Raw genomic sequence first — 16547 nt, forward strand, 5'->3', positions numbered from 1 at the left:
GCAGGCTTCAAGCTGAAAGTGATTGTGTTCATTGAACAGCATGAAAACAGAACTGTGGGAAGACAGTTTTCAGTGAGTGAAAAGTTGATGTGAGACTGGAGGAAACTAAAAAACGAGTAATACCAGCACAGTTATTTAAAAGCTTCACGTAATAGTCACACCCCATTTTTTTTTTTAAGCAATTGGGGTTAAGTAACTTGCTCAAAGTTACACGGCCAGGTGTTTCTGGGTGTGGTGCTAAGTATCTGAGCCTGGATTCGATCCCCAGGTCATCCCAACACTGGGGCCAGTGCTCTTACTCACTGTGCTACCTGGCCACCCCCACACCCCATTTATTTATTTATTTATTTGTTTTTGGGTTTTGTTTTTGTTTTTTTGTTTTTTGTTTTTTTGTTTTTTTTTTTTTTGCAAAAAAAGGTTGTCATAAAATTTGCAACAATTATTCAGTGAAAGATGGTATTTGTTAATACTCTTGTTTCAGAGCCAGATTTCTGAGCTAGGTGATCAGGGGCATCTGCTTAGCTATTGCTGTGGATGCAGAAGGGAAGAGATGGAGAACTCTCTCGGTTATGGGAGGGAGCTAGAGTGGAAGAATGTTGGGGAATAATGAGTTAGGGGCAGGTGTGGTTCTGTTGTAGAGAAGCCTCAGAATTGGCTCTCCAGAGAAGCTGGGATGCCACCCATCCATCTCGCCCTCAGTTTGGTTGATTGCATACCCTTTGGAGATTAGCTGCCCAAGAGGTAATTTGTATAAGCATTATTATCCCCATTTTAATGACAAAGAAACAGGTTGCCTGATTATGAGTCTGGTACTTTTTTTCCCCAGGGTATGCCATTTTGTTCTCAATCTTTAAATTACTTGTCTATTCAAATTTCACACGATGTAAGTTTTTTTTTTTTTCAATAAGTTATGTCTGCAGCTGGAGTAGATAGAGGTTTTCACAGAGAGGGTCTGTACAGAAGCGGTGGGTTTTGAGGTTATTCAGGAACTGAAACTTGAACTAGGGAAAAGGTCTCAACACTTATTAGCAGAAAAAGAAGACTGAGGCAGTGTCAATAATTGCCAGACCAGATGCCCATTTTCCCTGTTTATTCAAAATTTTAAAAAAAAGAATATATATCACACACATGCATACAAATTTGATTCTTACACGTCCTTTATAAGAATCTTTTTCCAGATACTTTCAGTATTTGGACCATGTTGTAGCCCTTTGCTTACGCAAACACTTATGCACTTATCATGAGGAGGATTCACAAGTGTAAAGAATTTGGAGTCAGGAGACTTGAATCACGTCCTGGCCCCAGCATTTGTGCTTGATGTCATTTATTGAGCCTCAGGGAGTAGAAAGAGCTCTCGCCTTGTTGTCAGGAAAACTGTGTTCAAATCCTGCTTCCTACTTATTAGCTAAATGACCGTGAACATAATTCTGTCCACCTATCTGGAGCTCTATTTCTTCATGTATAAAATGATGAGAGTCATTATTTCACAGAGTAGTTGGAGGAAAGGATTTTGTAAACCTTCAAATACTTATAGAAGTATGAGATCCTGTTTGGTTTTTTTATGTTGTGCATGTGTTCTATCCCCTACTAGACCTTAAGTGTGCTCTGTGCACTATAGGTATTCAATGAATGTTCATTTCATTGAATTAAATTGAATTTACCAGAAGTTTGGTGCTGAAGAGGCCACAGAAGAATATAAGACAAGGTTCCTGCCTAGTTGGAGTTTTTGTATGAAACATATCAAAAGGTCATAGATTTAGAGATGGGGAAAGTAATGCAGGACAATAAATAATGTGCAGAAACTGAGTTTTACAAACAGCAAATGAGATCGAAGTTCAAAGAAGGCATGGGTTGCTGTAGCTGAATATTTCATAAAAGAAGCTAGAACATGACCTCAAAGGATGGGCACAGTTTAGATTAAGGGGAGCAGGAGAGAAAAGACACTTATAGGAACAATTATTGTGAATCTGGTTTTCTTAGCAAATACAATTATCCTAAACTAATTAAAAATTTATAACAAATGAAAATTAGTCCATTAAATTACTAATTTTATTTATAATCATTTACATTTTTCTATCTTTATAGGTACAAGAAAATTCACCAGGACATAGAGCTGGACTAGAGCCCTTCTTTGATTTTATTGTTTCTATCAATGGTTCAAGATTAGTAAGTTAAATTTTTTATTTTTCTGGTTATATTTTGTAGTACTTTGAAAGTAAGAATTTTAAGGTTCATTTGGTATTTGTACTTTTTTTATAAAGTGCTCTTTAGTGCTTTTGGTTTTTACAGGTTTCCTATTGGCAAGTAATATGGCTGTACTCTTAGACATATTCTCAAATAACTGGTTATTTTCCTTTATTCTTGATTTATTGATTGTATGAGTAATTTGAGCAAATAAGAAAGATTGTTTAAAGAGAACATAGTTAAAATCACTTGTTGTGAATTGCTTTTTATTTACATACCCATTGGAAATTCCAGTTTTAAGACTGTTGTGTATGAGGTTAGTTCTTGTACCTATTAGCCCTCAATTTGTTTATTTTTAAAGGGGTGTTTTTGTCTCTTGTCCATTAGATGCCTTCCACAGTGTTCATTCCTTTGGTAAAATATTTAAATTTTATTTCTATTTCTTTCTTTTCTTCCTATCCGTATTATCATTGGTTTAAAAAAAAGCTTATTCCAGGAATGAATAGAGTTAGCTTTTGAAAAACAAACTTCTACTTCTATAAAAAAAAATCCATTATTTTAAAGTAGGTATTTTTCTAGTTTAAAGAGTAATCAGAATTATTCATGGGCCTTCTGGGCTCCCTTTTGCTTTTATCTCTAAAGTCTTCTACCTTATCACCCAACAAGATAACACCCAGATTACATCGTTGAATGACATGTCTCACAATTTAGGGGAAAATGTTCAATTTGAATTGGACACTTACTTGGAAACAGCAATGGTGCTTTGGGGTTTGGGGGTTTTTTTGGTTGTTGCTTTTACATTTTGCTACCTAATAAATAATAGGGGGAAACAAAATATTAAAAACCTTTGTTATTGGGTTTTCTTTACATTCCTGCTTTTTATAAACGAGTATAAATATTTTTATTCCTTTGTTACTTGTCTTTTCTTCATCTGGATTCTTAAAATGTTTTTGGTAGTGCTGCATGGCAAATAATCTAAGAAAATTGGTCAACAATTTTGAATTTTGTAAAGAAAAAATATTTCTCTTTATTCACAGAATAAAGACAATGATACTCTCAAAGATCTGCTAAAAGCCAATGTTGAAAAGCCTGTAAAAATGCTTGTATACAGTAGCAAAACACTGGAGCTAAGAGAAACATCAGTCACACCCAGCAATATGTGGGGTGGTCAAGGTTTGCTTGGAGTGAGCATTCGTTTCTGCAGCTTTGATGGGGCCAATGAAAATGTCTGGCATGTATTGGTAGGTATTGTTTGTGAACTGTCACAGCTGAGCTGTATTTCATACAAATGGTTTATATGTTTAGAAGAAGACATAATAAAGCAAGCTTCTATAGAAATATGCACAATAATTACCAAAATTTATGAAAATTTTTAAAAGTTCATGTAATTCTAAAGCTGTTCTGATAAAACTGGATTGTTGTATTCAAAAGGTTGCTTATACTGTTTTTCTTTTTTTTTATTTTGTAAGAAGACCTATGAATTAAAAAATTGGGGGCATTATGAAATTTAAACATCATTTGTATTGTTTTATTTTGTTCCTCCTAGGAAGTGGAGTCAAATTCTCCTGCAGCGTTGGCAGGTCTTAGACCCTATAGTGATTATATCATTGGAGCTGATACTGTTATGAATGAGGTAACTAAATTTTGGACACTCATCCAGCAACCAAGGCTGTCTCCATACCACAGTAAAGTATTAGAGTATAATTTAGTTGAGGATTCTTTTAATAACTGAGTATGAAGGAGGATTGTTGTGGAATCTGGCAGTGGAAAAAGAGTACTGCTGAGGAGACAGACTCTGGGGCTTCTGACCTATGACCCAAGGCTGAGGAGGAAAATTCTTTACCAGATCTGGGGAAAGCAGAAATAAAGAAGTTAAGTTAGATTTGGGAATTAGGGTGTCAGTGTGTGATAAATAGGGGAGAATATAGGCATAGAAGTAAAAAAAAAAGGAATAAACTACAAGGCAAGGGATAGGAAAGTGGAAGTAGGTGGTGCTTTCCAGTTACACTTGTATGACACTTTCTACATCCTTCAACCTTTCCCAAACCTACAATGATCCCTCTCCAAAATCATGCTTAAATATTTGTTATAAAATCCAAATTCTCTGAATTTGGGAGGCAAGATTTCTTAAGCCACAGAGGTGTCATTTAATAAATTATTGTCCATGTATGTAATTCTCCAAGGAAACACTGGCCTGTGATTGGTTGCACACCACAATGTGCCTACCCTTTTCCTAGGAAATCATTGACAAATTGGAAACATTTGATATCTGTGTGCTATACTGTAATGATATAAATACAGATGTTTTCTGTATGTTCTTTTTCAGTCTGAAGATCTGTTCAGCCTTATTGAAACACATGAAGCAAAACCATTAAAACTGTATGTGTATAACACAGACACTGATAACTGTCGAGAAGTGATTATTACACCAAATTCTGCATGGGGTGGAGAAGGCAGGTAATGTCAATGGACCCCCCAAATTATGACTATTTAAAGTTTTAACAAATGATTTCTTTATGGAGAGACCCTTTTATTTCTTGAGTGAAAGCTAGAAAGGAAGAAGTAGCATAAATAGTTTTGCCCAAACTAGGAATCTGTAAAAAAGTAATATTTATATGTTATTTCTAGGGACTGACTGTTTTAATTATGAAAGAATACACGGTGAATTTAAGCCTTTCTTTTCATTCCAAACCATTGGGTAACAGGCTATGATTATAGTTTAATGCATGGTTGGCAGCATTTCAAAAGCAAAGTCCATACCTTGTTCTGACATGCCTGGGGGAAGAAAGTGGCGAAGAGTGGGAGCATGGCATCTTGATGCGCACAGGCAGTGGTAGAACCAGAGCTAGCTGTACAGCCTGGAGAGTAGGGACTCTCGGTTCCCTGTCCATCCCTTCTCCTCCCCTTCTCCCCAACAAGAGCTTTTTTTCATACTTCCTGAAATTCAACTAATTAGAATTCCAGGTAGGTTCCTTTTAATTAACAAGAAGCCTTTAAAATGTGTATACTTCTTCAAAGACTATCAGTCATTCTTACTTTAGTGCAATTTAATTAGATTGTTTTGGGGAAATTTAATTTTGTAGTACATTGGTACCTTGGTAGGGAGACCTAGATGTTATAGGGCATTCCTAAGTTGTGGGGGAAGTTTTGAGCAGCCAGAAGCTACCGCGTTAGAGGTACTGAGTGTCTAAGGGATCAGGAAGAACAGCTGTCAAAAAGTGGGAGGATTCTGAGGAGGAAAACAACCATAATTTTCACAATTCTTGTTAAATAATCCATGTTCCCTCTAAAAGACCAGTGGGCATTGGCTCTTCTCTTTGAAAAGTAGTGGCCTTGAGGTCCCACCTTCTTGTTATCCTTTAGAGAGCCCTACATCTTATTGGGTAACAGGCTGAGAAGAGGTTTGATAGGGCAAACACTGATTTCAGTTTCTAGAACATGATATATCTCCTGCTTACTGAGGTCATCTAATATTTGAAATAGAGCCTACTCTGGAGTGAAGAAAACTTATTGTTATGCCTGTTTCCCACTGCCCCTCCATTTCTAGTACTCCCTGATTCCATTTAAGGAATTCATTCCCCATTTCTCCATTCCTGCTTGCTGAGTTAATTAGTGATAAAATAGACAGGAACTTGGGGAAGCCTTGCAGAAATGGGCCCAGCTTAGGGGCAAGGATCTGCATGAACACAGCTTAGGCAGAGCATTGGAACATACTAAATATAAACACAGCCTGCTGCTAAATTTTTTCATTGACTTTTTCTAGGAAATTAGGGCGTTAGTGAATAGTGGCTCTCAAAGTAGTACTGGGGCGACTCAGATCACCATCAGGGATAGCATCGTAGTGGCAGCAGCCGTTCCCACTACCACTGGATATTGCACCCCATGCCAGCAGAGACCCTGTGCTTACCTCTGGTTTAGTAAATACTTTTCTAGTTATTTTTTCCTCTGAAGGTAATACACATTTATATAGAACCTGCTATGTGCCAAACATCATACTAAGTGCTTTAAAAATATTATTACATTTGGTTCTCTTAACAGTCCTGTGCAGTAGGTGCTATTATCATCCCTATTTCACAGTTGAGGAAACTGAGGTACACAGGAGTTAAGTGACTTGTCCAGGATCACACAGTATTAAGTATCTGAGACCAGATTTAAATTCAGATCTTCCTGACTCTAGGACTACTTTTTGACTTTTATGTAGCAGAATCAGTTTGAATTGAACATAATACTTGTTAAGAAATTTAATTATATAAGATCCCTTTCCTTTAATTTTTTTCTTCGACACATACACAGATACTTGTTGACTGAAATAGGCTCATAGAATTTAGAGTTGGAAGGGACATTAGAAATCAAACAGTCCAACCCCCATATTTTACAAATGCACAGCCTGAAGCTCAGAAGAGTTAAGGGTCTTCTCTCATCCATGGTCTGTCAGCAGTAAGTAACAGACCTGGGCTGTGAATGCTCTCTGACCTTAACTCCAGCAATCTTTCCACTACCTCATGCTACTTCTAAGGCTTTTGATACCTTAGAATTAAGTTTCATGTGACCTAATACAGCAAGAGTATTGCCTCAGGACCCCTTCAGCATTGAAGCAGAAGTTATTTTTCAACGAATGTTAGCAGGAAGTGCTCATGATTATTGTTTTACAGGTGCCACACTCCCATTCCTTTAATTTTTAAAATGAGACAAATTATGACTGATCTTCATTAGTACTTTTGAAAATGTCATGTTTCTAAAGCCTAGGATGTGGCATTGGGTATGGCTATTTACATCGAATACCTACACGACCATTTGAAGAAGGGAAGAAAATCTCTCTTCCAGGACAGATGACTAGTACCCCTGTTACTCCCCTCAAAGATGGTTTTACAGAGGTAAGATACTTGCTTCACTGATTTAATTTATTCTTTGAAAAAAAATTGTTGATACCTTTGTTTTTATATCAGTCATTCCTAGATATAACACTCCTCCTGGTTTCTCCCCACGTCCTTTCTCCTGCCCCATTGAAACCTCCCTTGTAATAATGAAAATGTTCAGTAAGACCAACCAACACAGTGATGATATATGGCAGCATAAATTCTCTACCTTTGTAGCAATTCGTTGCTCTAGCAAGAGGAAGAAGATAGGTTTCATTATCTGTTCTCTGAGCCCTAGCTTATTTTTCATCATTTCTCTGTATAATTCATCTTGCTTTTAGTGGTATTTTTTAACTTTACTGTTATCATTATGTATGTTCTATCTTTTATTGCTTTCCTTGGCAACAGTTCATACAAATATCCCTGTTTCTCTGACACAATAATTTTACGTTACGTGGAATTATATATCATGGGTTGTTCAGTCCTACTCTAATTGGTGGGTGCCCAAATTGTTTGCAGTCTTTTATTACCACAAAAATCCGTGAATGTTTTGGTACATGTGAAACTTTTCTTTTTCTGTTTTTGACCTCCTTTGGTCTATGTCCATTTGTGGAATTGCTAGAACAAAAAGCATAATCACTTTAATGGGTTTTTTCCCAAATTAATTCTTAGCTGGAATAAAAAGTGCCTTGAATTGAACATGTAAATTAAATAAATTACCCAGCTTAAGCCCCCAAAATGGGAGAGCTTCTGTGACATTTCTGGTCTCTACTAGTATTTATTTATTTATTTGTTTGTTTGTTTATTTGTTTATTTTGCTTTTTGGAGGGGGAAGGTAGGGCAATTGGGGTTAAGTGACTTGCCCAAGGTCGTACGGCTAGTGTGTCCAGTGTCTGAGGCCAGATTTGAACTCAGGTCCTCCTGACTTCAGGGACAGTGCTCTATTCACTGTGCCACCTAGCCACCCCTCTACTAGTATTTTTTGATAAACATTTTGGCTATACTTACTCTCACTACTTCAATGCTGTCTAAAACTTTTATAGTCAACTCAGGTACATTTTTGGTCCCTCTAAGAGCATATCTTCTGCTCTCAAGTATTTTCAGTCCTTTAGACATGTATGTATTTACCCTGGGCAGAGTTTGAAAATTTTATCCCCTGTAGGCTCTTAATCTTTGAGGCTTCTCTGTAACACATGTTCATGGTCAGGGCTTTTCTGCCTTGACCCATGTGTCAGACTGACCTCATTTTATTTTTTAATAGGATTAAAAGACTAATAATGAAAAATAATCAGGCAAAATTTTATAAACATAGTATGTCTGTATCTCAGCACCACTCAACAGCCTTTCATGATATCTTTGAAGACAAGATAGGGACCTTTGGGCTTGATGATGATATAATTAGGTAGATTGTTAGTTAAGCAGTAGTACCCACTGAGTGTTTATTGATTAGGGAATCATCATGATCTTGGAGGGATATTCTCAGATGCTTGCTGAAGGCTCAGTCTGAAATCTTCTTTGACGTTTTTGGCCATTAGATGAAGACATGGATTGTCTATTTATCAAATCTGAGGATGACAGCAAGCTGGAAAGAATAGCTAATATGTATTATATGACAACATCAGAATCCAACATGATGAATTTTAATAAGGATAAATCTATAGGTCTAATAGAGGTTTGTTTTTTAAATCTACTCTACAAATGCATGATGGCAGAGAAAGAAGTACCATAAGAGCATTTCGTATTAAAAAAGTGTCAGCTGCAGATACAGTATGAGTGAAGTGTGATGTGAGATGCCAAAAAAGAAAAAAAAATCACGTGAGCTTAGGTTTCATCAGTAGAATTAGAACATCTACAACAAAACAGGTATCATGAAAATTGGCCTAGTTAGGAAGTCCTGGGTGAGAGCGGGAGGACAGCCAGGATGGGGAGGGGATTCACAACCATGTCACAGTATTGAAGGACCTGATGCTGGCGTGGGGGGGGGTAGAGATGGGTCATTAATAAAGGTGTCCATAATGTTGGCATGTGAGAGAGAACTCAAATTGATTGCTTGTGTGGGCTGCTAAGGATGAGAACTAGGACCTCTGGGAAGAAGTCACAAGAGAGGTAGATTTCAGCTTATACATAAGAGAACTTTTTGAGTTATATAGAAATTAAATGAACTGAACATGGAGAGGCAACAAGATTTGGGCCAAATAAACCCAATGGTGTTTATAGCACTGTATCAGCAATGCCATATTCACAATGCCTATGGAAATTACAGATATGCTGATATAATTATCCATTACAAAATGCATCATGCTTGCCATATGGGGGAATAAGCTAGAAAATTTATTAAGATACCAAAAGACTGAGTCCCAAAACCAGAAAGTGAAAGCCATCAGAGTAGTTATGACATTGGCACAGGTAGATAAAGTAGAAAGCACCCACATTCTCAAGCCTTTAAAACAGAACAGGCTACCTCAGGCAAAGGTCCTCCTCTCCCCACTCACAGCAACCACCCAGCATCCCAGAAGCGCGGTCCCAGCAGCTCCGGCCCCTGGCAGTCCTTAGCAGAAATTCTGGCTGACTCAAAAAGGGCTTCGCGCTGCCGCTGCCTCTGCTGCTGCCGCCGTCACCACCACCGCTAGCCACCGCAGGAACTCTAGTTTTGGCTTCCGCTTCCCCTTGCTCCGCCCCTTCCTGCTACGTCAGCAAGTCCAATGGGGCATGAAGATCTTTAAATCCCATAACCCTTACAAGCACAACATTAAAGCACACATCCTTCCTCTTTGTTAATAACTGGTAAACACAAATGGTCTCATGCTATCAGTTGTAGTCACTCTATTAGGCAGGTTTTGCTTAACTGGTTTTGAGAAATGTGCTCCTTGAAGTTCGCTTGTTTGATGTGTCTGTCCAAATGAAATGTATCAGGATTTTAAAAAAAATTCAAATGAAGTGCTTCACGAGCACATCACTGGATAGCTCCCCATCACTGGAGCTGTTCATACAGAGGATAGTCATGAATGTTGTAAAAGACATTCCTGCTTGGATGTAGGGGATTGAGCTGGCTGGTCTTTCAGATTCTTTTCCTCTTTGATTCTATGATTGTATGCCCTGAGTACCAACCAGAGGGATGAATTTACAATAAGATAGGGTGTTTAAAGAGAACTAAATATGTCTTAGAAGGGTGAGGGGGATTTAGGAAGTAGAAAATAAAAAAGAATACTGAAACTAAAAATATAAGTTGAATTGTAAAGAGCTGGGCTGTGGTTACAGTGTTGTATTTGACTAAAATGGAATGTTTAGAGTGACTTGAACATCAAGGTTTTAGTTAAAAGAGAATTTAGGAATTGAAAGAGAGATGTACATAAAAAGAAAGGCTGGTGTGATAGTTTTGAATGAGCGATGCTAACAGCTAACTATGGGGTACCCAAGCAAGGTAACCTATGGTAGTCAGGGTCCCTGCCTCTGGTGTGCATCAAACAGCAGTTACTGGAGCCAGAATATATGCTAGTGAAAATTTTCCTTTGCTGTTTATTATGCCTTCCAAAATGTTTTCTTTGAAAATACACCTAACATAAAGATCCACTGGAAAAGTCAAAAGGGGTATGGGAGAAAATGTGGGAGAGAGCAGATTGGAGGTGGGGATATCCTGTGGGACCGCTATATTGGGTTGGTGGGTAGGGGAAAAACGGGGAGAAAATTTGTAACTCAAAATCTGGTGGAAATGAATGATGTAAATCAGAAGTTAATAAAGCATTTGGGAAAAAAAAAAAGAAAATACACCTAAGTAATTTTTATCTTTTTTTTTTTTTTTTTTTTTTTGGTAAGGTCCAGTTGTCCTCAGTGAATCCTTCACCTGTGTCACCACCTGGAACTGCAGGCATTGAACAGAGTCTGTCAGGACTTTCTATTAGCTCAACCCCTTCAGCTGTCAGCAATGTTCTCAGTACAGGTAAACAGAAACAAAATTTGTTCTTTAAAATGTGTTTTTCACATGGCTACTTTCCAAGGGTACCTTGTCTCCCTGCTTCCCTCTCCAGTTCACAAGGCAAATGCCTTAACTATGTTTATGTTCCACCATTCAACAATAAACAAGGGTTTTAAAGTGTCATATACCAGTCATTGGGTCTAAGACCTATAAACTCTATAGGATAGGGAATCAGCACTGTTAACCACAAACAGGAACATCTGGAGGCCCTGATCATGTACAGAATATTCTTCCTTCATGATGGTGGTAAACATCTTTGACAACCTAACTTGATTTTGATGCTCACAGGACCATTAATTTCTATAGTTAGGAATCTTTCACTATTTTAACATATACATCAGCTCAGATACATTATTAGAAGAAAGCCTGTGGTTGTGGATCACATGACCAGCACGAAGGCACATTAGTCACTTTCTGTAAACCACTATAACTCTCCATTTAAAAAACAGAGAAGGAATTATGCACTAGATGTATAATAATCATAAATACCCTAGTGCAAGAAAAGAGAACCATGACAAAGTAAAATCCCTTTAAATTAGTTATCAGAACCCAAATATTCAGAGCACTCATTCAGTACTTTTCCCCCACCAGCCCTTATATACTGTAGCGGGAGCCACAAGCTAACTCATAGGTTTTGCAGGGCTCATCTTGGGATTCCCCCCACTACTGCAGAGTCTGTAAGAAACAGACAAGCAACATACACACTGACTCTGTTAAGCTTTTTGTAGCTAAAGTGAAGTGGGGCTGAAAAGTCCTTTAATTATGGCCTGGCCATTGGATTAGGGACTCCCAAAGCTGCAGACACTCTGCTTAGCACACTTACTCCTAAAGGTGGAGTGAAGTGGAAAGTGGAAGACAGTGGTTCATCCCAATTATAAAAAAGAAGAGAGCCAAGGGAGGAAATGGGGTGAAATACCAGTGTGAGGGACTGCTCGAGGCCTGAAGCAAAGGAGAGTGAAACCAACTAGGATCAGCCTCCCCTTGGAGGTTATCCAGAGAAAGGACCCAAGCTGTCCCTTCCATTGTGTTCAAAGTGGAAGGGACCTGAAAATGAGTAACAGAAGAATACAAAAGGAAAGCAAAAGCACCAAAGATTAAAAGGGAAAACCTTGAGTAAAAGCCAAGAGTTCATGCAGACGTATCATAAAACCAGAAGAGGAGAATACCAAGCTCCCTTAACAAATATAAAACAATAAGAAGTTCCAGAGTGGTTAAGAAATAGAAATAAAAGAAAATTTTAAAAAGAAACTAGGAATTAATATAGGTCAGCTTAGAGTTCTCAATAAAGGATTTTAAAACTCAGTTTACAAATTAGGAAAAATTGATGCAAGAGTGTTAAATGAATTAAATGTATTCTGTGCAAGCCAGAATGACTGGTCTTGAAGACAGGATGTACAGAGACAACTTAAAAAACATAGGTCCACCAAGAAAACCAGAATGTCATAATGTGAATAATATATGGAAACCACCCAGAACTTCTGAGTACAGACAACAAAGCATTATTTGGGAGAATCTACAGATTGCCTTCAAAAAGAAAATACCCAAATTCATGCTTCAAACTCCAAGTTACATAGTAGTTAAGTTGAGTAATTTCAACAACAAATCCCACACAACAAATATTAGAGGCCAGTAGAAAACCTTTCAGACATCAAGAATAGGAAATTAAGTAATACAAAATTATTCTTTAGCTCTGACAGTTTGCAGAGGGGAATGGAATGGTATATTCCTACATAGCTAAGGAACCCCAGCTGCATCCTAAAATGATATTCCCTGAAGATCTTAGCCTAATCATCAGTTTTTTCAAAAAAGAAGCATCTCTCAATGAAAAGAGGCGTTTTTGAAATAAAAAAATACAGACATGAAGAGAAAATCTGTAAAACTATGTTTTGCTCCATTGAATCAAATGCTTTTTTCTCATCAACAAACAGAAATCTTGTAGTCTTGTACTTTTGTTTGTCATCTATAAAAAAAGAGTCAGTTATAGTGTTTTTCTTTGTGTGGGAATGTTATGTGTTGCAGAATGAATTGAACAAATACAGTCCCTTTAAACCACATTTTAAGACAAGTCATTCCTGAAGTGTGGTTCACAAGCCTCTGGGGATCCCCAAAACCTTTTCAGAAGTTCAAAACCATTTTTATAATAATACTAAAACATGAGTTACCTAGTAAAATATTCTTCCCTACATAATCTGTGTAGGGAACTACATATCTGTGTGAGGCTGGTTTTTCTTCATATTATATACTTCAACCAAACAACATTGAACACTGAAACAGATATGACAATACAACTGTCTTCTTTTAAACTAGACATTAAAGAGATTTGCTTAAATATGAATTTTTGGTTTTGTTTTAGAAAAATTAACTTTTCATAAAAACCTGTCGTTTATGTTAACATATATTGGGTTTATTTTTTAATTAATTAATAAAAATGGTCAATTTTAATTTTTGATATGATGATGTAATAGATGGACTACATGTAAAAAAAAGTTCTTTGGGATCTTCAACAATTTTTAAGAGTGAAAAGGGGTCCTGAAACTCAAAAGTTTCAGAACTGCTTTTCCTAGCATTTAATTCTCTTTCTGAGTCGTTAATTAAACTCTAGACCAAAACTGTTTAAACATTAGCTTCTACCCATACATAACTCATTCTGTTGTTTTTCATTCTATCTCAATAGATGTATACAAGCTAAAATTTGTCATTGAGAAATCAGATAAATTACAAGCTTTCATCTTTTTGCCACCTACATAACTTTGCCTATTTAGTGATTCCATTAAGGTTGTATTTTGTTTTTCAAGAATCTCTCCTTCACATTTGTAACTATTCCTTCTGCTGACTTTTTTGAAACTTCCAGGGTACTTGGCATGATCTTTTTCTCTTAAAAGATACCATGGTATAGTGAAAACAGTGCTAGGCTTGGAGCTAATAAGACCCTGCCAGTGATGCTTCTAAACTGTGTGACCCATGGGCAAGTTATGTAACCTCTCTGAGCCTCAGTTTCCTTCATCTATGAAATGGGAATAATATTTTTAGCATGTACATCAGAGATGGCTACAAGGATCAGATCGTTCTTGATTCATTTTTCAGTTTTGCCTTCATGACCTCATTTGGGGTTTTCTTGGCAAAGATACTAGAGTGTTTTGCCATTTCCTTCTCCGGCTCATTTTACAGATGAAGAAACTAAGGCAAACAGAATTAAGTGGTTCACCGAGGGTCACAAATTTGAGCTCAGGAAGATTAGTCTTCCCAACTTCAGGTCTGGCTTTCTATCCACTGTGCCAACTGACCGCCTTTTAAGGATCAGATTAGATGATGTTATTATAGAGGGCTCTGCTTACCTTTAACACTAGGGTAGCTATTTGTGTTAATTAAAAAAAAAACTTTGCTTTTTTTGATAGCCATATTGATACTCATTTTTTCAAAAAATATTTTCAGATCAATAAATTTGTTACTTTATCTCATTCCTAAGTGTGTACATGTACACAAACTATTATCCAGTATACTTACCTGTTTTGGGGACAGATTTTGATTCCCAAATCTATACCTTGAAAAAACCTAGGAGACAAATTTATTTGGTTTTTTTGATTGTTGTTTTGTTTTTGTTTTTGCTTTTTGGAGGGGGAAAGGCTGGGCAGTTAGGGTTAAGTGACTTGTCTTGAACTAGCCAAGTTCACACGGCTAGTTTTTCTGTTAAGTGTCTGAGGCCGAATTTGAACTCAGGTCCTCCTGACTCCAGGGTCGGTGCTCTATTCACTGAGACACCTAGCCACCCCAGAGGCAAATTTGTTTGAAATAAAATGTGTCCTTGGTGTATTTCAGGTGTACCAACAGTACCATTATTGCCACCAAAAGTTAACCAGTCCATCAGTTCAGTGCCACCAGTTAACCCAACAGCTACGTTACCAGGTAATTTTAAAAGCACAGTATTCTTTGGGAAGCAACATTTTTTATATAGAACAATAGTAACATTTTATAACATGTGGGGTATTTTATTTTTTCATCTCTTTTAATCTCACTTTATCCTTAAGTCTTGAGGTAGAAACAGAACAGTTATCAGCCCTGTTTTACAGCTGAGATTAATAGGTGTAAAAAGGTTAGAGCACATAGCTAGTTGGCAAATTAAGGATTGGAACCTGGGTCGCCTGATCCCTTAACCTCATATTCTTTCCATTAGACCATTCAGTGTGAGCCAGTAAAGAAAAGGATAAAGAACATTAGCTACAATAAGAATGGTAATTCTTTTTCTTTTTTTCATGAATTTAAGCAGATTTTTACCAAAAAACAAAACAAGCAAACCTAATGAGCATCGAACTTATTTATGGCACTCCAGATTATCTATTAATTTAAATAATATGGAGTGTATATCCATTCCAAAATCAGTATGCATTTATATTTTTCACATAGTTGTAATCAGTGTATACATATTAGTTCTGTTTCAGATCCATGGTAATACTTGTTACAGATTTTAATTCTCAATGTTCTAATCCTTTAAAATATCATATAATGTCACCACCTACCAAGAGTCCATATTCTTGTTATTTTTATCTTGCTAATCTGCTATAATTTGCTTAAGCACTTCCCACCCCTATTGTTGGACTTTGAGTTCTTCCTCATTTCTCATTATTACAGAGCCCAGTCACGTGCTCTGCTGGTGATGAGCCTCTCTGTATACAGCCAGGCTAATTAGTCCTCAGGAAACAGAAATATCTATCACAGGGATCTTACTTAGTGCATTCAGTATGGTAGATTCTGTCAGAGCTTTTTGCATTGTTTTGACAGCAACTTTCAAGAACGCAGGGTCACTAATTGTGACTTCAGAGAACTGACAGGGAAATAATGCTTTCCCCCTTCTAGTCAGATAGCTAGTAGAATATAAATGTAGGGAGGCATACATGATCAAACATGGCCGCTGTAGGTTAGAATTTGTGGGTTTTGTTTTGTTTTTCGCTTAACTTTAATATTTTATTACAAGGGAGTGTTCTCATTTTGTATAGGGAGACAGAATCATTGGGAATTAGCGATGGTTTTTTTTAAGACATTTGTACAGCTTTTAAAAATCTAGAATCACTCCCAAAAAACATAGTGAGGCATCATCTTTGATGCACTTCTGGTAAACTTGTAATAAATTCCTGGTCTGTTTTATTGTGATGTGTAGCTTGTTACAGGTAACATAATTTGCTTTTTTTGCATGGGGTGTTCTTCCTTCAGGTCTGGTGCCTTTGCCAGCAGGATTGCCCAACCTAGCAAATCTTTCCAATCTCAACCTCCCTGCACCACAGTTAATTCCAGGAGCTGGATTACCAGAAGTTATGCACCCTGGTATGTACTGAATCTGTATTGAATTGTTTTAGAAACATGTTTCCACCAAAAAATTTCTTGAGCCAAAGAAGAGTCAAGATCCTCCATCTTAGTTTTTCCTTGAAAACAAATCATTTCAACCTATTTCAGCTATGTTAGAACAGGTTTTCAAATTTAACTATTGAGCAGCTTTCCTCTAACATCAGTGCTTGAGGGACCCTTTCCTCCCACCCTTCCCC

The 16547-nt window shown here is 37.1% G+C and overlaps 1 protein-coding gene across 1 annotated transcript in view; it reads left to right on the forward strand.

Annotated features, from left to right (window-relative positions):
- Positions 1-16547, forward strand: part of GORASP2 (golgi reassembly stacking protein 2) — a 47336-nt gene that overhangs the window by 19655 nt on the left and 11134 nt on the right. The window contains exons 2-9 of the mRNA XM_069080154.1: positions 2086-2166; positions 3222-3425; positions 3731-3817; positions 4511-4641; positions 6926-7058; positions 10854-10977; positions 14830-14916; positions 16219-16329. Of these exons, the coding sequence (XP_068936255.1) occupies positions 2086-2166; positions 3222-3425; positions 3731-3817; positions 4511-4641; positions 6926-7058; positions 10854-10977; positions 14830-14916; positions 16219-16329 (958 nt within the window). The remainder of the gene's footprint in view (positions 1-2085; positions 2167-3221; positions 3426-3730; positions 3818-4510; positions 4642-6925; positions 7059-10853; positions 10978-14829; positions 14917-16218; positions 16330-16547) is intronic.

Source organism: Petaurus breviceps, unplaced genomic scaffold (assembly GCF_028583685.1).
Source record: "Petaurus breviceps papuanus isolate PSGF00001 unplaced genomic scaffold, PetGlider_PUasm1.0 91133, whole genome shotgun sequence".
Lineage (NCBI taxonomy): Eukaryota > Metazoa > Chordata > Mammalia > Diprotodontia > Petauridae > Petaurus > Petaurus breviceps.